Source organism: Dreissena polymorpha, chromosome 10 (assembly GCF_020536995.1).
Source record: "Dreissena polymorpha isolate Duluth1 chromosome 10, UMN_Dpol_1.0, whole genome shotgun sequence".
Taxonomy (NCBI): Eukaryota; Metazoa; Mollusca; class Bivalvia; order Myida; family Dreissenidae; genus Dreissena; species Dreissena polymorpha.
The window spans coordinates 43,762-67,498 of NC_068364.1; the positions used below are offsets into that span (position 1 = coordinate 43,762).

At 33.8% G+C, this 23,737-nt stretch overlaps 1 protein-coding gene across 1 annotated transcript; it reads left to right on the forward strand.

The window, feature by feature from the left end:
• Positions 1–13,076: 13,076 nt before the first annotated feature.
• Positions 13,077–18,613, forward strand: LOC127847888 (uncharacterized). Its single transcript, XM_052380109.1, has 6 exons — positions 13,077–13,271; positions 14,321–14,424; positions 15,325–15,398; positions 17,323–17,499; positions 17,970–18,184; positions 18,486–18,613. The coding sequence occupies exons 1-6, from the start codon at positions 13,193–13,195 to the stop codon at positions 18,611–18,613; spliced, it is 777 nt and encodes a 258-aa protein (XP_052236069.1). The 5' UTR covers positions 13,077–13,192.
• The last annotated feature ends 5,124 nt before the right edge of the window (positions 18,614–23,737 follow it).

Sequence of the window (23,737 nt, forward strand, 5' to 3'; positions counted from 1 at the left end):
CAATGCTTAAACTTAGCAAAATATAAAACATTGTCTTATTTTGTTCATATTTGTTCATACTGCACAAAGACATACATTAAGGTTAGCTAGAGTAAATGGTAATTATTTTATACGAGAATAATGTATTAAGATCAATATATGTTACATGAAATAATGTAAACATATACGAAATTTGTGTATTTTAAATGGTGCATTTTCAGTAGACACGCATTTTAGTATAACGAGGTCTTTTGTTTATGGTATAGCACAAACGAACGAGACACAAATCGCATATACGCAACAAACACAAACACATTAACTCAACTCTAAGAACACTTCTTCTGGCACCACTCTTCACCTAAAGAATGGTTTTATACATCACAGAAAATAAATACACTTAAGACGTTAATATAAAGGTGCAGTTATATATACTTGTTCATAAATCGTACATAATGACATATGTCCATATTTTTATACTGTAAGTAGACAAATCGTAATACGGTAAAGCATAAATGCTAGTGAGGCAGTTTGTACATGAGTATAAGGCAACAAACTGTTACATAAATTAATGATTCATCTTTCCAATGAATTTAGTTCAATTCTTGTTGTGTGTGTGTTTCAAAACATTAACTCGATCACATATTCAATATGTTATTTTATGCCCTTCCTTCTCACCTTTGTCACTGCATAGATGTCAAAAGCACGTCCTAATTTCATCAATGTGTTTGTCCGATTTTTGGAAGTGTCATCCTCATAATGGGTGTATTCACAGTTTAAACTTTTAAGCGGTTCCGTTGTTTCCTTTTTATTAATGTGTTCCACGGGAATCCACGTTCATAGTTAAAGCTAGACACAGTGTGCGTCAGACAAACTTTAAGAAGTTTGCGTATATTTGCAAACGCTTCTAGCACTTGTTTATTAGTTAAACACGCTCAGGCATGACACTGAATTTCAATCCTGTAGAATCAATGGTTAGCGGTGATGCCTCTCTACCTCTACCACAGAACAAAGCAAGCGTATTGACTTCAAAATCACCATATTTTCCCAAAACATTTGGGTCAGATGGCATCGTTGATGTGACAAATACTGCGAAGCATTCATCAAACCTCGCATACAGATTATCCAGCCATGTATAAATATAAGTGAGAAAGACAAGGTTGTGAAGACATCAGCCCGAAGAGACAAGATGAGGTATATAGAGAGGCTGGCAGAGGAGGCGGACACAGCAGCCGAGCACAATGACATACAGATAGTGTACCAGAACACCAGGAAGCTGATGAGCGACTACGGCCAGCACCATGACCTTCCAGTGAGAGCTGAAGACGGAACTCATGTCACAGCGGGATAGGAGAAGCTGATGAGATGGAAGCAACACTTTGAGTCCATCCTAAACCATCCAGACCCACCAACCCTCGACGACATCCCTGAAGCTGAAGAGGACCTTGATATCAAACTCGGCAACATCACTGTAACGGAAGTCAATGAAGCCATCCATAAGTTAAAGAATGGGAAGGTGCCTGGCGACGACGGAGTGTGCCCTGAGATGCTGAAAGAAGAAGACACAGTGACGCCGCAGCTTATTTGTCAGATTCTTCAAAAGATTTAGGACAGTGAAGAAGCGCCAAGCGATAGGAAGACTGATACCATCGTCAAACTACCCAAGATAGGAGACCAGGGAGAACTGTAACAACTGGCGAGGAATCACTTTACTATCTCTCACCAGTAAGATCTTCAGCCGCATCATCCTCCAACGCCTCACAACAGCAGTGGACGGTATCCTTTGCCAGGAACAGACAGGCTTCAGGAAAGGCAAGTCATGCATCGACCACATCTTCGTCCTGAGGCAGATCCTTGGGCAGTCCCATGAATGGAATGGATCCCTCTACGTGGTTTTTGTGGATTTGAGAAGGCCTTCGACAGCCTGCACCGATACTCCCTCTGGAAGATTCTTCGACATTATGGCAACTCTCAGAAACGTGTCACCGTCATCAGGTCCCTGTACGAAAACTTTGAGTGCAGAGTCGTCCAACAACGAGCTCACTGACCCATTCAAGGTGGAAACTGGGGTGAAGCAAGGATGTATCCTTTTACCGCTCCTCTTTTTAATGGCAATTGTGCCGCACCACAGAGGGAAGGAGGCAAGGAATACAGTAGAGGCTGACATCGCTGCTAGATGATCTGGACTACGCTGACAATATCGGGCTACTTGCTACCATAGGTCCTAGGGTCAACATTGGAAATACTCATATCATGAGGAAGAACACCAGAGTGGGCGACCCAATCACCATCAACGACCAGCTTCTGCAAGAAGTTGACGAATTCATTTACCTGGGCAGAAAGGTCACCACAGATGGGAACTGTGCAAGGGAGATCAACAAGAAAATCAGCAAAGCCAACCAAGCCTTCCCAATGTTGAAGCCCATCTGGAGGACCACAAGTCTTAGCATGCACACCAAGCTCCGCATCTTCAAGAGCAAAGGGCTGAGCGTCCTTTTTATGGGTCAGAGTGCCGGAAGACTACTGCTACCATCGAGCGCAAACTGGAAGTCTTTCAGAACAAGTGCCTGCGACGGATCATGAAAGTCTTTTGGCCAAACATGATCACGACCATGGAATCGCGTTGAAGAGCGGGCGCAAACAGCATCGCTGAGACTATCACTTTGAGGAGATGGAGATGGCTCGGCCACGTCTGCAGCATGCCACCCGACTCGCTACCTAGGGTGGCACTGATATGGACACAACAGTGGAAAAGAAACCGTGGACGACCGAAAGAGACGTGGCGCCGAACCGTGGGGCGAGAGTTTAAAAACAGCGGCCTCACCCTACAGACAGCACCCGCGACAACAGCTGACAGACCAAATTGGCGCTCCCTTGCCGTCGCTGAAGCACCAAACGGCGCAGAGAGGATTGAGTGAGTGAGTGAGTATAAATATACCCACCGTTCATATCCATGCATGGCACTTACGCAGCATTGTTTTCTAGTATCGCTTCTTCGGCTTCTTTAAGTAATAAACAACGTGTCTGCTACGTCTGGTTCAAAGTACGTTCCCCAATTTCGTAGACTTATTGTATCGTAATCAATTGCGATTTACGACTGGATCTTTTGGGGGTAGTGGTAATCTTTGAACACAATGCTATTGGTTGCTATTTGCGAACTCTCCGCAAGCTATGGCCAATCTGTACGAAATAAAGTCAACGGTGAACATAAGTCCTTTCGTTCCTTCTTTAATGTCGGTATACCGCTCCGTACTTATGCAGGCAGTATTTGTTTAAATCTAAAATTACTTTGAGGACGCGTTAATTGACGTGCGTCATTGTTCGTTTAGCTCTGTAACCTCCACTATTTAGTGTGCCTCTAACCGCGCAGTTCATATCTTACAAACATGACCAATGTTTATGTCTGTGATGACACATCGGTAGATTCGTCACACATGACACACGCCAGAGAATACTTCACTGTGATGAATATCATCTATCAGTTGCTTCCTATCTACCTCGGCCATTGCATCATGCATGTCCCTTGTATCCTTTGATGGCTCGTTGCGTTGAGCTGAATCACGACCCCTTAATTTCGCCTCATAAGCATTATCGTAACCGATTGGACGTTGAACATACATTTTAACGAATATAACAAATGTTGACTTTTACTTTCGACTAGCGTTGTTTGACATCAAGTCGGACGGCGATTGTACATTTTCTGATGTGCATGTATCCGACCTTCTTATGTTTTGCATTTTTTTCTAAGCCTTACAGGACGAACAAGAAAACTACAATATATTTAAGCACATTTATACAGACAAAACCACATAGTGATTGTTTTTTTATAGTTTTTTTTTGCTTTTTGGTAGGGTTGCTATAATTAAGTAATAGCCCGCGTGCGATCACACCAAAAGGATTGCTTTTTAATTGTTAACCGGTATTACCAGTTGCATTACTTTAAAAAACAAGCTGGCAAATATAACCATAGTTCGCTTAGGTGAATCATAAGTTTTTAGTTATGTTGCTGTTAAGAGTAGACAAATCATTGGACAATCCCACTACAACTCGAGAGTAGCCAATATTGAACCTAAGCGCAATAGTTCATGTACCATGGTATACAGAACACACGCATTTTTATAATTTGTAATACAGTTTTGCTGAAATCCCTCGAAGTAGGACTAGGATAGAAAGTTTAAGTTGCACACAAATAAATAAACCGACAGAGTGATCCAACAATTTAAGTTAATTACAAACTATTACAAACCTGGCCCTTGTGGTTTCATTGAAGAATATGATTACAACTGTTTTGATAAAAAAACATAAATTCATACAGAGAGCTTCGCCAATTTCGACTCCAGAAGCATTATAAGAACAAATTATATAAGAGAAAACTTTACGAAGTAAAATACCAAACATTTAATCAAGGAACCTAGTGCTTTCAATGAATGTTTAGATAATACAATGTCTAGCTTTTATTTTCTAAAATGTGCATTTGTAATCTAGAGGTGATTTTAAGGAATTATGTGTTTAAATTTCCCCTAATAAATCAGTGTAGACATTCAGCGCATGGTTAATAACGAAAATAATTATAGTTTACAATGTACGTAAACAAGTATGTTCGTGAATACAGATATATACATAAAGTACAATGTTTTGTTTAACTCAAATAGTTAACATCCTGGGCATGAAACAATCAATCTTCTCTTTTAATGTCATGTAACACCGTATACAGTACACACTCATTTGTATTGACTTTAATAAAGTTTTGCTGAAATCCCTTGAAGTTAGACTAAGGTAGAACATTCAAGTTGCATACAAATCAATAAACTAACAGATTGGTCCAACAACAGAATAATTATATCATTTTTCTTAACAACATTTCAAGGTATTTTCATATCGAACTGAAGGACGTGTTCAGTATCGATATAAAAATTATCAAATAAGAAATGTAGATAAACTTGAAAAAAATGTATTTTTGAAGTTATGACCTTTACAGCTGTTTTCGTTTATGTATGTATTTATTTATATATTTATTCATTTCTTTAATTATTTATTTTGTCATCAAACATACATACAATGTTCCATGAGATCAAAAAAGATTTTAGGTCCAATCGAGACGTGCTGTTCAAGACCAATGTATGTTTTGGATTTTCTTAGTACTGAATTAACGATGTTAAAATTTACATATTCGTGGTTTGATGTCAAGTTTTGATCAGCGCGTCAGCAACGTGTGAAGACATGCTCGTTGTAGATAACGAAGGCGAATTAAATACACCAATTGTTACTATCTTATGGAACCTTAAGTGCCCACTTGAAGCTTTTGTACAAAACGCTTCACTTTTTAGTATATAGGTATATGTTGTTAAGACAAAAAGAAGCCTGGAATTAAACATGCTGAACTGATCATAGTCGAAAACAAGTCTAGCAGCTTCAACAATAAGCATAACATTCAACCAAGTGCAATGGATGCTAACACATTCAAGTTGAACATATTTTCAATGTTCACAGTTGGTTCCATGGAAAGTTATCCAGAGAGGACGCTGAGCGCAAGTTAATGGCACAAAACATTGATGTCGGTGCGTTTTTGATTCGAGAGAGCGAAAATAATCCGGGTACGTTGCTTTTCAAATGAGTGTTATGGGGTAGGGAGAGGTAGAGTAGTCATATACTACCTGAACCATATTTGTATTATGTAACTGGGTCATACGCACTTTTAGTTCTTGACTTTTATTACAACAAACATTGAAATGGTAGGGTAGTCATATGCTATACAATTAATGTATTATGTTACAGGCTCATACGCTGTTTCTTTTCGTGTATTTGATGATACGGAGATGTATCCACGTTCCTTTGGGCACATTTTAATCAAACCACCTGAAGACGGAATAATGAATACATTAAAAAAAAGATTCAGTTCGTTGATTGGATTTGTACTGTATGTGTCAAGTACGTATAACATATATGTTATTATAATCATGCCAACTCAAGAGCATATATTGCATATTCAAAATAGCACAACATTTGTCAAATCAGAAGCATTGCTTAAGATGCAGAGATGTATTAAAAAAGGTAAAGACTGATACATACGGTTATATACGATGTATATAATATCTTCTAAAGACGATAGACTATATTGACTTAAACCGAAATAAATACATTTTTCAGGGTTTATCCTTTCTCACATACTAGTTGTTGCCTCTCAAGATAATAGCATGTGCCACTGCCGAAAGAGAAGTTTATACTGAGAATCGGCTTAACTGACTGAGACAGATAAATGCTCTGCGAACATTATTAATATTACTTTATATTATATTTAAACGATGTACTTAGCCTTAATTGTTATCAAATATAGAAAATTATATAATTTGCTAAGTAGTTTCGTAAACTATATTTTGGACAGGTTTTCATAAGACAAGAACAGCAATGTCCAAAAACTATCCCAATATTTAAAGTGAGCGATTTAAATATGGTATTCAATTGTCAAAAACATATTATAACAAGTATTTATGTTAAAAGAAAGAAACAAAATATCATCGTAAATGATTTAAACTCATTTCATGCCAATTACTTTAACAGCTGTCCCTTTTAAGAAGACACATCCGTTGTCTTTCATAATTTTAGAATTTATAATTGCTGAATAATATCGATGCTTACAAAACCTCCTGGGTGTGACTAGACTTGTAATATGTTACTCTTGCAATCATTCACGTAGAAAATTAAACTCATTATATCACCTGAATTCAAATCCACTTGCCTAACCTATCCACACACGAAAACTCACTGAAATTAGCATACCTTATTCAAAAACATAAGTGTATACATAGGAGAACGTATTCTGGTTTATACTGGTAAACACCAAAATGAGTCCTTTGTTCAAATAAACTGCATGCTCACAATAGATACATCGCCGAACACGAAGATACTTGGACACTATATATTATGATTCTGAGCGGCCTGAATCGGGACAAAATACACTTATTATGTATTGCACATACTTTTGGTCTCCAAAAAGTCAAATTTATATGGAAATCTTCACTCTAAAGCAGTTTCGCTCTGTTGTTCTCCGCCATTCGAATTCGCAATCTTGCGAGCTACAAATTGGACTCCTCATATAATGAAGTCACATACGCGGTAGAAATGAAACAAACTGAAGCAATACAACTGATAAATATCTGTGATTTTTCAAATGTATATTCATCGCAATTATAGAAAATATTGACAAAGTTAATATCCTGCATTGATTTATCATCATTCAAAACAGTTTTGTGTGTTGGAACCTACAAAAAATCACAGCTAGCGAGAACCGATCCAAAAGTTAGAGCTAAATATCCTTAACAATAGTTGGGGGCTGTATAAATACAAATCATGCCTTGTTTGCATCATTTCTGCGCCGTGATATCAATTGGCGCGATTTTTCTTGCTGGGGATCATATATTTAAAATCTGAATTTAATGTCCATTTTCATATTAGATATACATTTAAAATGCACAGTGTTGTCTTGACTTCATTCATCATAGTAAATCATCAAAACGAAGTGAAGACAAATACATAAAAGTGTCGTTACTTCTCACAAATGCAATGATCTCAGAATCAATTTGAAACACTTTTACAATTCCTGAACATTATAATCCATACGGCTTTATGTTTTCTTCAGTCGAATTGATTCAAGGTTCTAACAATATGTATTTCAACACGGTTGATTTTTTTTACCTAATAAATACCCATCAATGTAAATATTGTATGGGCGTAATATGCCTTTAAAAAAACGTATATGAAATAAATACTTAAAAGCATAAACATTTTTTTTTTGCTTTCTGAATAATTTTGAGAAATAGGTTCTGTGAGTGTAATTAGAAATTCAGAAAGGTCCTTCGAAAATTAAGCTGCATAATGCAATATAAAATAATAAAGTTTTGAGTGTGTCAAATGACGTCTACCTAAATTATCTACTCACTTATGTTGGGACGATTTTGAATTATAGTTACACATTCAACCTTCGTTTATTGACTGAGGATATTTAATTTTGGTGTCAGCTTGTGTTTTGGAGAGAAAAATAAGTACCAGAGGACACCACGCGTATTATTCGACCATTAACGTTATTACTGAAGAAATATTGCAATCGTTTAATTAACGTAAATGATACAGCTATATAGCAACACTTGAATAGGAATCACTGAGAAAATTATCGAACAATTCAAATATTGTGATACAGAACGCTGATAAATCTTACATGATTGTTACAAGGAACAATTATAAAACAGAATTATAAAAATACCAAACAATCGATTAAGCAGTTGAATTGTAACCACTATAATGAGAAGGGCACTCACGGAAATTGTTGTTGGTAACATTTTAAATTTCATTAAAGGCATCAACTAAAAGCATGAATTTGAACATTTTCCTGCATGAATTCGAACATTTTCCTGTAAACTGTCGATCGCTCAACACAAAAGTGCGATAAACAGCTTACGTTTTGAGTATTCTGGGAAGGGCTATCATACCGTAAGTCTCTCTACGTACACATTTCTAAGTATATTGCCTTCGTATTTAAACCATATATTTATGCTTAACATGCAATCATACATTAAATATATGACAATTTCCTAACAAAGCCGCCATACACATTTAATTGTTAACATTTGCTGTTTAATAATATTAGATGGGATGTACCTTCGCTTTCCACAAATATCCTTTAACCGACGATATAAATTATTGTAAGTTTTTTTAAGCATGCTCGATATGGCAAGAATTGATAAAATGATGAAAACCCAAATCTCATAATTGTACGTGACAATTATGTCGCTCAGTTTAATAACGCGTTTTGCGACAGCAGTGGTTCCTTTTGAAAGCTTCGTCTTGTACGAGCTTCGGAATGTCAAATCAAAAGTCAGGTAGTTCAAGAATAGGGTAATTTAAATTTTAATCATAGAATAGAGAGTCAAATGTGCACCTGAATGTCTTGTAAATGCCTAATTCCTGTTTATCGTAATGAATTATTGCTACATGGCAAGTAGAAACACTTTCTGACATCTTAATTAAATTAAAAACCCGGATTGACTGCAATGAAAACATTTATCTGGTAACGGAATGTTTAACACCGAGATCCTTTTTGTAAGCAAGTAAACATTAACGAAAGCGAAAAACTGGAATCAAATTTTAAATCTTAAATATACTTAAACATAAATATATAATAAGTCTTCGTACCCAATAGTCCTACTATACTAAATACAGTTTAGAAGAGTTTATCTTATAATATTCTCAAATAAAACCGTTCTTCACATTCAGCGGACCTTCTTAATTTTATTGAACAATAGACAAACATTTTACAATATATATAATCTCACATTTAAGAACGAAGAATTTAGTTGCAAAAGCGAAATTGCATTTTTGTTAAAGAAAATTATTGGAAACTTGTTATTTGTATATGTCCTATACATTCGTGAATGTTTACTTGCTGACTTAAACTATAGACAGATTGAAAACCCTTTACTATGTTGTTATCACGGAAAGATTCTCTTAGTCTTATTAAAATAGCAGGATGACGAGAATTAGTCGTAAAACTTTACTATTTAAACCTGACGGCATAAACATGTCCTATCGCCCGTGAAGTAATACGTCAGGGCGACAACAGATATACATGTTTTCAACTTTTATCTGCAGCATGTCTGTTTTAGATTCTTAAATGTTTTCGTGTCTAAAGAACCATAGACTGTTAAGTCTTATTAGTAGAATCCGAAACATTCGAAACATATGGTTTCTGAGAAGTAAAGTAATTCAACTATCTTGGTCTGTTTGTTTATTTTTTTACTAATTGTTGCTAAAAATTACATTGTAATATTAAATTCAAGGTCATGTGATTGATTGTTTAATGTTTTTTATTCATGCAACGTTTGTCCCGTCTAAATTGTATTTTGTTTTTAATGATTTGTCACTTTTCAGAGAATGAAGTTTCATTATTTAGAAATAATCAAAGCATCAACGTGCAGTTGACGACCCCCTACCCGAATTATGGAGTTATACATAATACGTTTGTACAACGATCGGAGCAACTCATGGGAGAACAGAGAGTCGCAGAGCATTGCAAAGGTATATTTATAATTAAATTATTGAATTACCATTTACATATTTCAACAAAATGCTCTTACCGGCAGAGTTTAAAAGTAATATTTGGCAATACGAAATTTTTGGTTAATACCTATATGATAAGGACCTTCAAACCGTTTTGTAATACTGCATTTACCAACGCGTGACATATTCTTTTGAAATCGTATTGAAATGAATATCCCAATTTGGCTTTTGAGGCATTTATCTTCTCTACATCCAGGCGTATTTACTAAACTTGGTAAATATCTGTATAATTAAAGTCACGTTCATGGTATCAGAAGAGAGTTTTTGTATAATGCACGTGAATGTCTGAAATACCTCTTTTTGTTTGTTTACACGTTTCGAAGCATAGCGGAACCTTACTGAAAAGCGTCTACTTGCATACGCACTTAAACTATTGATATATGGAAATGCACCGGCATTTTCACTCTTTAATTAATATGTACCGAGATTTCTTTACATATTTTATTCAGCAGAATATTTTTATCAAACGTGGAATTGTGTATTTTTGCTAAATCTATAGATGTTTTTAAATAAGAAATTAAAAGTAAACTATAAACATGATGGGATCAAATAACAAAACAAAATTATGTACTATTTTGTTTGTATTTCTACAAAAATGTTTGATACATTTGGATGGTGAAACAAATATTTGATTGGGTCGTTTCTACATTATCATCACACTTAAATGATAAAAAAATGAAATTTAAACCCGATCTCTACTTAATATGTACAGTAGTTCAGGTCTCGAATTAACTAAAAAGTATATACATTTGTAGTTACACCGGTCTAAAGCCATATGAACACCACGTTATTTTGTTGAATTATATCCTATGGTTTTGTATGTTGGACGTATTGAAAGTCGTATATATAAAAAAACAACCACCGTCAAGACACATGAAGGTACATGGCTTTTTTTGCGTGCTGTCGTGTTGGCAACTTCCATTCTCGCCTACACACCAAAACAAAATATCAGAGGCGCCATTATAAAAAGTGTTTACTCGCCAGACCAACATAACGTTTTGCCCTACATTAGAATGCGTGCCGTTAGATAAGTTAAGAGTCGCTAATGTGAAACAGTGTTTTATAGACGTGTAATCTTTCATTGAGACTGGAAGTCGACGTAATGTTGCAGACGCTTGATTAATAAATTGCAATAGATAATACACTTGTTTTAGCACATTATTCCATAGTGAACGAAAAGTGTTTAGCAGGGTCCTTAGTTTAATAAAACACGCGGCATTTATGTAATACACATCATAATTATCATGTCAGCTAATGCAGTAATCCAGTGATTACCGTCTCAACAGTTATGAAACTGACCTCATGATATGTAATAATTCCTAAAGAAACATTTAAGTATGGTTTTATATAAATTAAACGTAATTTAAGATAACAGGTATGTAATTTTCTTTAATAACATAAATTTAGATTATTAATTACACGTGCGTCTGTATCAGGATCTTATCGTTTTTATATTGATAGATAGTGCATGTGCAGGAAAACCATTTACTCCACATATTTACAATTAACACTATTTATAAATTGTTCTATTTATTTTCTTTCTGTGGTGGGGTTGAGCATATTGTTTTAAGTAAAATGTACATTTTTATATCAACAGAAAGTTAGTTTCACGCCGTTCAAGATGCTACGAGTAAACGAGTATTGATGCTAAGTGTTTACTTATTAATGTGTTAAACGCAATGTCGCGGTTGAGATCTTAACAAGTTACCGCATTTAAGCAAAACTATCGTGTTCAATACCAAGTACACATCTAGCCACTACCCTATTTATACTGTGTATCTTCACAAACACGTTTCATTAGAATCATAAAATGGCAATTACCACTTGTTTCTTTTTCTATTTCTAAGGGCTATGCATGTTTAGCTGTTTGCTGTTATTTGTTTGATTTTAGTTAAACGATAATTTCACTCATGTTAAAATACTTAGGTAACACATATCATTGACGCAAATTCGTCACTAATATATATACTGTTCGCGATATCAAATACGATCATATTATTTTAGATTAAACCAATTTTACACGAATTCTTTGACAAGACAATTTAAAAAATCTAGTCAATATTTTTATGTAATTGATATTGAAAAGCAATATAAATTGTATTTAAATAATGTACCATCGATTTTGTGTTCATGTTGCAAAACACACTTAAAGCAATAAACACATTTAATTTAATGATGTATATTTTTAAACAATACCGTAATCATTATATGTGGGGTGGAATAAGGGTTTTTTCGTTTGATCAGCCAATAATACACTTGCGCTGCACATAACGCATTAACTGATGAAATAAACGGGATTCCCTATGTATCCCAAATATGTTTAGTCATTACACGATAATTTGAAGCATACAATACACACAATCCTTAAGCTACTTCAAATGAGAAAAGTCTAACGATAAATTAAAGATCAATATTTTATTTCTTGAACATTTCATCAAGTTGTCATTGTGATGTCTATACATGCAATACAATATTCCACATCCACAATCTCGTTTTCATTCATTTTATAAAGGGAGACGACTCTCAAAGACCTCGAATCAGAGTATGGCATGGCCAATTTTTGTTGTTTTCTTTCAGGTTTTGTAACAGCGAAACAAAACAGCGCATTACAACGGTAACTATAACCTCCTGATTGTGTATTCGTAATTCGTAATAATTTGTAATAATATTAGTTAATATTAAGTCAATTTCTTTAACTCTAAAGCCTAATCATTAACACATACGTTGTCAGTGTAGTGTTACAAACTATCGGACAACTATATGGCACGTAATCAAACGCGTATTAAAATCTATCTATCTAATATCTAAATTGAAGGCAGTGATGTAAACAAAAATCATGTTAATAATATAAGTATTAACCCATATGAGATTGTTATTTGCACACACACGCAGATCTAGTGAATATGTGTGCCCTGAGATCAAATTTCACCACTTAGCAGATTTTGACAAAGCTTGACATGTAACGTTACTTGAGTATTCAAACAGGAGATCCGATGACTCTAAGGAAGAGGAAAGTGCGTTGGAGGTGTTGAGCCGAACCAAACTAGAAGCAGTAGTGGTTAAAAGGGAGTTGCATGACGGACGACTGATTAATTTGAACATCAAAATGATAAAGGAGTTGAAAAATCAAAATGTGTGGATCCTGCAAGAGGACCTACAAGGATCTTTTGGCTATGTCTATATTTGTATGTTTTCAAACATTGTACGATGTTCTATTTATTTAATTACATACCTCACCTAAAAATAGTAACAAATTACAATGATGTTTTTTTATATGAACTAGAAACATCCGGGCATACACTGACTATGTCAATGCCCTTTCCTTCTTATTTAAAAATTTTTTACCAGTTATGACAATGCTCAAGATCGATAACACGTTGGGTCGTTAAATGCAAATGTCTTAAACACAGGGGAAGGTACACTAACAATTTAATGTGCTTGTTTGTTAGTCTTAGACGAAACGATTAAATACACTAAGACAACAATATACAAATGAATTGTTTGTTTTTTTCTTTTTAACTTAAGCCAACCCGGATAATAATCACTGCAGTGAAAGGGCGATTTATAAAAGATCTGATACCGAAAGCATAATAAATAACAAATAAAGTATTTAAACAAACAACGCATTTCAATATGATATTTGAATATAAGGTAAGAATGTAGACAAATACATTCGTTGTGCGTCTCAATATGCACACATGTGTGGCGATTTATCCAATAGAAATCAACTATACTGGCATTCATTGCATGAACTTTGATAGATTGTGCTTAATGTTGTGTGAATGTTCTTGTTTACTGTATGGTATATATAGAAGCTTAAGCAGGACTATGGTGTCTAACAAACCGGGCCTTGGTTAATATCGCAGTTTAATAACCTAAACACCTTTAAGCAAAACATAAAAACCTAGAATTAACCTTCGCAGCATCAAATAAGTAATATGCGGAAACAATTTTAAATAAGGTATATCATAAGAACAATTCCATACGTATATTCAGTAAAAGTCCAAATGCAGTTATCCATTAGTTAATAACTTTAATATTGCGACAATTAATACACGAACGCGTATTATTTTCATGTTCATGCTATTTAATAACCATACCACTTGTTTCAATGATTGATAGAGTGTTAAGAGTGTTCGTTAGATGGATTTACAGATAATTGAACGATTAATAACGAAACTCTTCATTTGATCAGATCTCAGCTAATGACAAGATTATTATATTGTTATTTCAGCCAAAAAAGAAGTTCAAGGCTTCAACATTAGAGTTGTTCTTAAAGAAATAGACATTGGCCAAAAACAATCCCATAAGACACAAAAGTTGGGATCAGTTACAAACGTAAGAGTAATTGTCCAAAATGTATACTCTTTTCTAACAAAGTATGAGGAACAGACTATTTTTTATTATAGTCCCGTGTATATATTGATAAAAGTGTTGTAAGGCTTTGCAAATACAGTGTCAAAATACGACAACATTTATTCCTCTGAAATGAAACATTTATTGTATTAATAATCTCCCTCTCACCACGCCCCCTCTCCCTAAAAAGGTAACACTTCGTTGTGTAGTTTGGGATTTTGAATTAACCATATGACAATGAGAGCGACAGTAAGAATACTTTATGACATAGTGTTTTATACTCTTTAATACACATTTATAGATTTCATGTTTTTTTTTAAGTTTAATCTGAATGTGCCGTAATGGTCATTGGTTGTATTTATATTTGGTTTTTACGAGTACATTGTGTTCTCGTATTTTATAATTAAGCTTTAAGAATCTTGTGAAATTTTGGGTGTTCAGAAAAATGTGCGCAGATATTTATGTCTTTTTGGTTAGTTTAGCAAGTATTTTTAATTATTGAAATTGTGGTTAATTTTACTTCACTAAATGATTTTAAAATATTTTTGTATTGCGACTTCATGTTGAGAAAACACTTGTATTTTAAAACATTAAATTCTACACATCAAATTTCGAGGTCAATCCTCTGGGATATATGTCTGGTTAAGTGTAATATAAAGAATATATAACTGTTGTAAAAACCTAATCCAGTAAAGCGTTACACTTATATCTAATTGACCACTTAAATATCATTTCCGACATTAATTAGTTTACTCATAAGATAACCATACGTTGTATTATTGCATAATTTATTTGTATATATGTTTGAACGATTTAATCTCTGAACGCACATTAATATATTGTATTGATATAAACGACAGCAAGCGCGATTGTATATTCTAGGAAAAGCTTGCATCACGATTAATGCATTTTGGAATTGTGCCTCTACTGGCATTTCACGACGATCATAAAAATGGGTAAGTAAAATGGTTTTGTTATTTTATAAAATTATTATGCCAACCTTCAAAGAAGAGTGGGTATATGTTTTGCTGGCTGTCGGTCGGTCGGTCAGCCTGTCGGGCTGTCGGTAGACCAGTTCGTTTGCGATCAAAACTTGTGAACTGATTGACCAATTGGCTTGATACTTCCCGTGTACATTGACCATTGCCATTGAATGGCCCCTAATGAAATTGGGGTCACTAGATCAAAGGTGAAGGAGACTGTCACACTAAGAATGAACCGATCAATAACATGTAAACGGAGGGACTGATTGGCTTGATACTGTCCATGTACATTGACGTTGGCCAGTAGATGACCCTTGAAATAAGGGTCACTAGATCAAAGGTCACACTAATTGTAAAATCGTTTCCGATTAATAATTCGTCGGATTATTCACCGATTGGCTTTATACTTCCAATGCACATTGGCCGTGGACAGTAGATGACTCTTATTGATATTGTGGTCACAAGATTGAATGTCAAGGTCACCGTCACACAATAAGTGTTAAAATTGCTTCCGATCAATAATTCGTCAACGAATTTACCGATTTGCTTGATACTTAACACGTGAATTGGCCTTGGACATTAGATGGTGTTAAGTTGGTTAAATGATCATCTTCTAAATTAGCAACACCAATTATTCGGAAAGAGAATCGATTATCGCTGACTTTCTTATCCAACAACGATTAATCGATTTTATTCGATCATTGTGACATCACTATAATAATATAATATTCTCAACCTATTTACTATAACGATGATTTAACTGAAGTGCCTTATTTTGGTCAACTAAAAACTTATTTAAGTGGCTGAGTCACACTATTATGATAAGATTAACTCTTATGGTCAGTTTTGTTGGAAAAAGAAAAAATCCTGTGTCAAGACCCTGTTTGGGGGGCTCTTGTCCTGTTATTGCTGCTCAGAGGGTTAACTTCAATCCCTCTCTACAGCGTTTTTTGATTGGTAGAGGAGCGCGCTGGTTTGTGTGCGCACCGTTTTGCCAGCGTTCAAATGTTATTCAAGAGATAATACTGTGTGTGTACATGTCGGCAAGATATCCATATAACTGATCTATAAGCAATATATTAGTTATCAGTTTTTACTGAACTGCAATTTGTTTTTCCCCATGGAAAGTATTCCAAACACAATATTTACCCTACATGTTATTGTCACATAGTTAGAACATATTGATGGTATTCGCGATATTTTATTAGTTAATTGTACTAAACAACTATATTCAGCGCACCGAAAAAGTGTATATTCTACTGTCGTTATAGTCTTAATATGTTCAGCTTAATAAAACCTTTAAATCTCATAATATCTCTTCAACCAGACCATTTCCGATATTATTTTAAGATTGATAAAGTAGATGCATCAGTAGTATAAATTAAAATGCATAACGGTATATTCGTGTTTTGGTGATGAATGTGTCGGTGAGTAATTTCCGTTTGATAAGACGGCACATAAAACGAGTTTCTACACCCTCCTAACGATAGGCTAAAAGGATGTCAAGAAGCTCATATTTAAAATATTTGGGGCTTTTTATGGCGAAATGCACATCTCCAATTTAGCAATCGTTACTTATTGTGTAATATATAGACATTCGCAAAAAATATTTGAGAATGTTTTGAAAGTTCATATAAAAATGATAATTGTTGAAATGATATGAATTGGTATGATATTGTTGTATGTGCTTGTTTGTTTGTTTTGTATTTATGATAATGTAATGACTTACCAGGTATATTGTATAAGGTGTGCATATTTGGAAATTTATAGTTGAAAATGATGAAAAAAGACAAACAAAATACAGACTTGACGTTATGTTACACGAAAGTGAAATATGCTTGAAACGCTCGATAATTATATCTGTTCACGAAACTTAATTATATGTTTTGTTTTTCAGGAAATACTACTTTGTATCACCCTTTCTCGTGAACGGTGACCTGTTTGATGTAATACAATTTGATACATACAATATAAGGAACAAAATGCAATTCAAACTGGATTGGAAAAAGCGGGTGAAAATTATGTACCAGATTGCGTCCGCGTTGGACTACATGCACGCTGGCAATAAATTTAGGTTATTTCTTTATTTTTATCGACATGTGTTGTCTAGAAATCCGATGAATATTGGTTACATGTCAGGAATTGTTGCTGTAGAAGGTCAAATTTGATGTTAGGCAAATATGTTTTACCAATAGTTTACAAAACCCAATCGGGCGACATATCCGACTTTTGAATTCCTATTTTATTTTCTAAATCGTACGTATATATATATATATATATATATGTTTTCATACATATCGTCACACAAATGAAGTTAATTTAAGTATACAAACATTTTATGTGAATTTAAATTGATTCTTCCTTCTTAAATTCAGTAACGATTTATAGATGTATATATATGTTAAATACAATCAAGGAATCCAGTTTATACAGATGCTCTATCATGGATATAACCTAATAGAGAGTATGCCGTTGTATCTTCATATTGATGTGTTCACATGTAATTGTTTGCTCTTTTTCACATAGTTTATACGTTCTTCTTAGGGGTACAATATTACACATGGATATTAAATCAAAGAACATCGTATTAGACTCTAAGTTCAATGCGCGATTAATCGACTTTGGGCTTTCTCGAGAATTGAAAGAAGGCGATGAAAGTTTGGCCGTTACGGCATTACCTTTGGGAACAAAAGGATACTACCCCACCATGCAGCATAACATGCTCACCAAACAGCACGATTACCACAATTTCGGAGTAGGTAAGTCGTAAATGGAATCACTCAACTTCGTTTTTGTATATTCGATACAAATTATCTGTGTGATATTCAAATCTTACGTGAACTACAAAAGAAGAAATCCCCATTTTTATTAATACTGTTCCAAACCACCTAAGATAGTGTACTTATATAGCCCAAGGCAGGTTTTTTTCTATGTGTCCGTGTGTTCACGCTCCATAAAAAGAGAACTTATTTATACATTTATATGACATTTTATGAGAAACAGTACATTTTCTGTCGTTATTTAATAAAGTTACTTAATAAAGTTACTTGTTAACTTTAGTGATACTCGAATTAATTACGGGATTGGAAGCGTGTACCACAGATCAAGGATTAGAATTGCGAAAATGGAATCTTCGGCGCATCAAGGATCGTCAACAGGTACCTAGATATAGAGTGATATTATGTTAGCAAACTGATCACATGTTTTTACTGTTATCGTGGTTAACTACAAAAGTTTTGGTTCTTCCGTGAATACACTTTACAAACATATTATTAAGCATGCACACATGCGCACCTGATTTTTTCCTATACAATCCAGTGCTGATAAATTTGTATAACTGAGAGGACAATAATGATTATAATATATTATGAGATATAATGAAATGAGCGCGATTAATGACATTTAGAGTATGGCAGAATTTAAATGATTAAATGTGCTAAATGCACTTCCTTAATGTTAGTATGAAGTACCCTTCAAAAGCTTAAAGGGGCAAGAATTATCAAGTTGTTACAAATCATCACATAAAAGACATAACAATTATCACATTTAGATTTCTGCTATAGGCGTAAAAATAAAGAAGTAACTTGAAATATTTAGATTTTGTCCAAACAAATCACACCAGTGTTTGAAAACTCCTGTGAGTTTCCCGTTGTGTTTTGAATGGGGATCAGTTACCACACACTAAAACTGGTTAAATTGTGAGATATTATATATAAATATTGTATAATCATATTATATTAAATACTTGACTTATAAAACATACACATATACTGGAACATGATACAAACTGGCAAACATATACAACACAAATAGCATCATTACATTGACATGTATATAGTTTGACCCTTACCAAAGTGTGGATATGACCTCCGGCTAAGATCGCTAACTCCCTCCACCTCAGTGTGATCACATCAACTGAAATTTAAGAACGAACTTTCGATGCTTTTTCTAGTGCTTGTTATGAGAATATAATATTACATGAATAATCTTGGACACGATTCAGTCAATGTCAAAATCACAATGAGAGTAGAATTATAATCGTAATGATTTAAACACTAACAGCTCAAAACTTTGTTCTTAAAACGCTTTTAAACTGGTCATGACTCACATAAACACTATTATGAATATTACAAGAGTTTAATATCTACTAACTCGTTAGTCTAGCTACATCTGCATCTGAAATAAGGTGTGCACGTAGATCTATTTATTGCACTATTATTAAGCAATAGTGCTTGCTATTTATATATATCGGAAGGTTTTCGTTTACGCACGTAAACCAAACATGTATTGGGATATGTTTATTTCCCGATCCTTGTATTAAACAGTTTCAGCACAAACAAACCTTCACATTCTTTACTCGTCAAACAGCACATCTAATCGAATATGAAGTGTTCAGTAAGCATCCCTGAAAGTCAAAAAGTCATACTAGGGTACGGACATTTGACCGTTTGCTATTATTTACATAGTATAACATAGTACAGTTGAAATCAGTATAACGTTTCTGGAGTTTTATCACTAGGCATCATTAACAACTATAAGAACAATGACATAATGTGCTTTTAGTGGATATTCCCCCCTTATATTTTTGTTTACTAAGCATATGTTGTTGTTTTTTAACAAAAAAATCATTGTAAATTTGTCAATACAAGAACGGGAAAACTCTCGAAATAATGGAAATTCTATATGAGAAAAAAAGGAAAACATATATTGCTATGAAAGAAATGCATTATTGTAATATTAAAATTAAGAATTGTATCTGACCAAATGTTAGAAGTGGTGCAAGAAAATAACAGACATTTGCGTTTTATAAAATTGAAAAGTATTGTATGATGTAAAGTCATCAACATAGTCATATACCAAACCATGTTGATACGACACATAAACGCAATGTCAGTTCTAAACAAAGACGAGTATACGTGTTGTATCGGCGCAAACTTGGTCGTTTTGAATGTTTTTGTAGTAAGTATTTTATAAATGCTAGCTTTATATGATAGTTGATATTTTTCAGTTATCATTTCCCCGTTCATATTTACGTATTGGTTTAAATAGCGTAAATAAAATTCAAACATTGAAATATAATATACTCGGAAACTATGAGGCTACTGACCCTTTTATCATTACAAGACAATACAAGACAAATATTTATTCAAACTTGCACAGTGTAGATCGTCTAAACACTCGATATTTCACATTCAATTATGTCACAAAGATAAACATAGTTATAATATACACATTAGTAGCATCGTATACGGTTACGAAAAAACTAGGTAAAATACTTTGTATATGGAGGATAACTATTTGAATCGAAGTAACAACACTAGAAATAGTATTTATTAAAATCAAAGCATCTTTTACAAATTTGGCTAATTTAATAAGTTCAAATTTATTTGTTGTATTCAACAATTGGTGGAATTTATAAACAGAAGGCCTAACAAAATAACGTTTCTTTAGGGAATTTCTTCTTATATCAATGTATAAAGGGCATTAACAAACAAAATGAAATTCATCTTCGACATCTAATTCGTAACAACAAAGGCAGTCACGTTTGTTTTGTGGTATATTTTGACCAGCATATCAGTTTGAATTCTTAGTGACAGACTCGAAGTTCGAAGCTTTGTGACGTCGTGTCTTAGTGATTTAAGTTATAAATCATATTATTTTTGGTAAACAAACATAGACTTAAACACACGGTACATATTTAAAATAGAGCTATTGTCCACAAATCGAAACCACTCTTGTGTATAGGTATCAATAACAACATTTTTAAAATGTGGTATACATATTTTAACATCGACAGAGCTTGGATTTGTATTATTAAACACGTATGACAAACCGTAGGTGTGTCACATTTTTTATATTAGATACCCAAATTGAAAGACCGGTTTGGCAATCATTTAATGCTTGTATATAAATTGATTTGAAAATTATATTATCAGTGTGAATAAGTTTAAACCAGTATTTAACCATCTTAACATATCTATGAATGAATAGTGGGTATCTTCCTAACTCGCCGTAAACTTCAGCATAACATACATTTTGCATAACGTTTAACAATCGTTGACAAAACGTTGGGCGTACTCTTTCCAATTCCATTGACATTGTTTTACCCCATATCTCTTCAGAGGCGTAATTCAGTGTGGATCCACAAAAGCATCGAATAGCTGATATTGTGGTTTTGGATTTACGTCAAGTTTTTTACATTTGATAAATAAAATTCATAGCTTAAGTGCTTTTCAACATAAATATTCTTGATTTAAATGAAAATTTACAGTAAATTTAAAAAACGATTCCAAAATAAATAAAGTCATTTACTACTTCTATGTGTAACTCTTGGGGATTTATAAAAATAATTGACAATCAAGAGTTCACGTTTCTATTCTTTTATAATACGCAACCAGTGTCCATTCAAAATATCATATACAAAGTTAGATTCCTGGTTCCAGTCTTAACTCTTCCTAAAATAACAAAACATTATACATTTTAATAATAATATAAATATCACTTATCTCCTGAAATATATAAATATACAAGAAGAGCACATGTCAATATATTAAAACAATCATGATGACCTTCAATCATCAATAGGACCTTGTATGTCAAGCCCATTATTTTAGCATAAAGAATGGTGTTCAAAAAGGTCAAGAAAACACATATAAACAATATAAAATACCTTTTTTACAATAATAAAGAACATGAAAATGACAGGTCATTACTGACAGAGTATGTGGTACTCTTGACACGTACGAACTCCTTCCAACTTTTCTCTCCTTGTTATAATCAGTGACTGCTGTAACAATATGATGTTGTTAGCATGTGGAAAGAGGTAAGTGTATACACTCATTAGTATTGTGACAAGCCTGTTTTTACATTAATATTCTAAGATTAAAATGGCGCTTGGTTTAAAGTCAACACCAGCATAAAATCAAATTAACCCCGAGTTTCCAACATTAGCAACACAACTAACAATCTGACAACATACTTTAGATATCCATGTTCCTAATTTAGTGTAAAGACAAATGATATATCAATGGATGACAAGGATATTACCAGATAAGAAACTAAAAAATGAAAAGACTACATTCTTCTCCACAAGCTAACCAACTTCCACCGAAAATGCTATTCTTACAACTGTAACATACTTTCGGTACAATTCAGGTTACACTACACTAAAAGTTCACCTAGTAACATATGTTTTGACCTTGTCCATGTTTCAGATGGAAATAATCTCCGTTTGAGAAAAAATATTATTTAGTTTTATCAGTATTACCTTTAATTCCCATCATTTAAAGTAATTTGATAAAAGATCCAAGTGTTTCTGCAGATCCCCGGGCGATTTAACCAACAAGTGCCATAATCATCGGCGAAAAGCAACAATATCAATTACAATGTCATTCAATACTTAGCCGGAAGAAGGGGTCATTGCCTGTCAAAAAAAAATCTTATCTAACCGATAGGGACAACAACAAAGGGGAACATAAATTCACCTTGCCGTAAACCTACAAGCGTAGTTAAAATTTAAGAGGATGATGCACCATCTATGCCGGCTTTGTATAGTTTAAGACCATAATGCATGCGATTAAGCGATAACAGTATCGCAGCATTTCATCATGTCAACAGTATGCAACATAAAGTCGTATTATTTTAATTATAAATATTTTTGAACAAAGACATAAGGATGTATATAGCGCCGATTGTTGAGCGCCTTTTTCTGAATCCGAATTGGGCGCTCGAAATATATTAAAGTCATTACAATGGTGTCTTTGGCTAAGGACAATACATGCTCAACTTTTCAAATTGTTCTTAAAGGATTATAGATTGGAGCCTATGAATTTTATATCGCATATCACCTATTATTATGTCAAGCGTCTATATGCGAGAAAAATATGGCCCGCCGTTTGTCAGTTTGTTTTTTCCGGTTGTATAGTTTGTAAAGCGAAAATAGCTGTACATTTTCTTTACTGAAACTTCATTGGATACAGTGAGGTAACATATTTGGTTGGTTGTTACTACAGGGCGAAGTACTTATTATTAGAACGGTCGTAAAGGTACACATGGGATATGCGTTAAAGCATTCCTTCACAAAGAAACAACGAACATGAGTTCATGTGTGTTTTTAAAATGTAAGGTTGAAGTGGTCTATGGATGGCAAATTGTTAGGTCTAGTTCAAAGATGTTCGTGGAATGGAATGTGTCGATTGTATTTGCTTTTAAAAGTGTCACTTAACGAATCTGCTATCAATGAGACAGCAATGCATAGACATAGACTCATAAAATATGACCGCACCACTTTTTTAGCCAAATAAATTTTAATA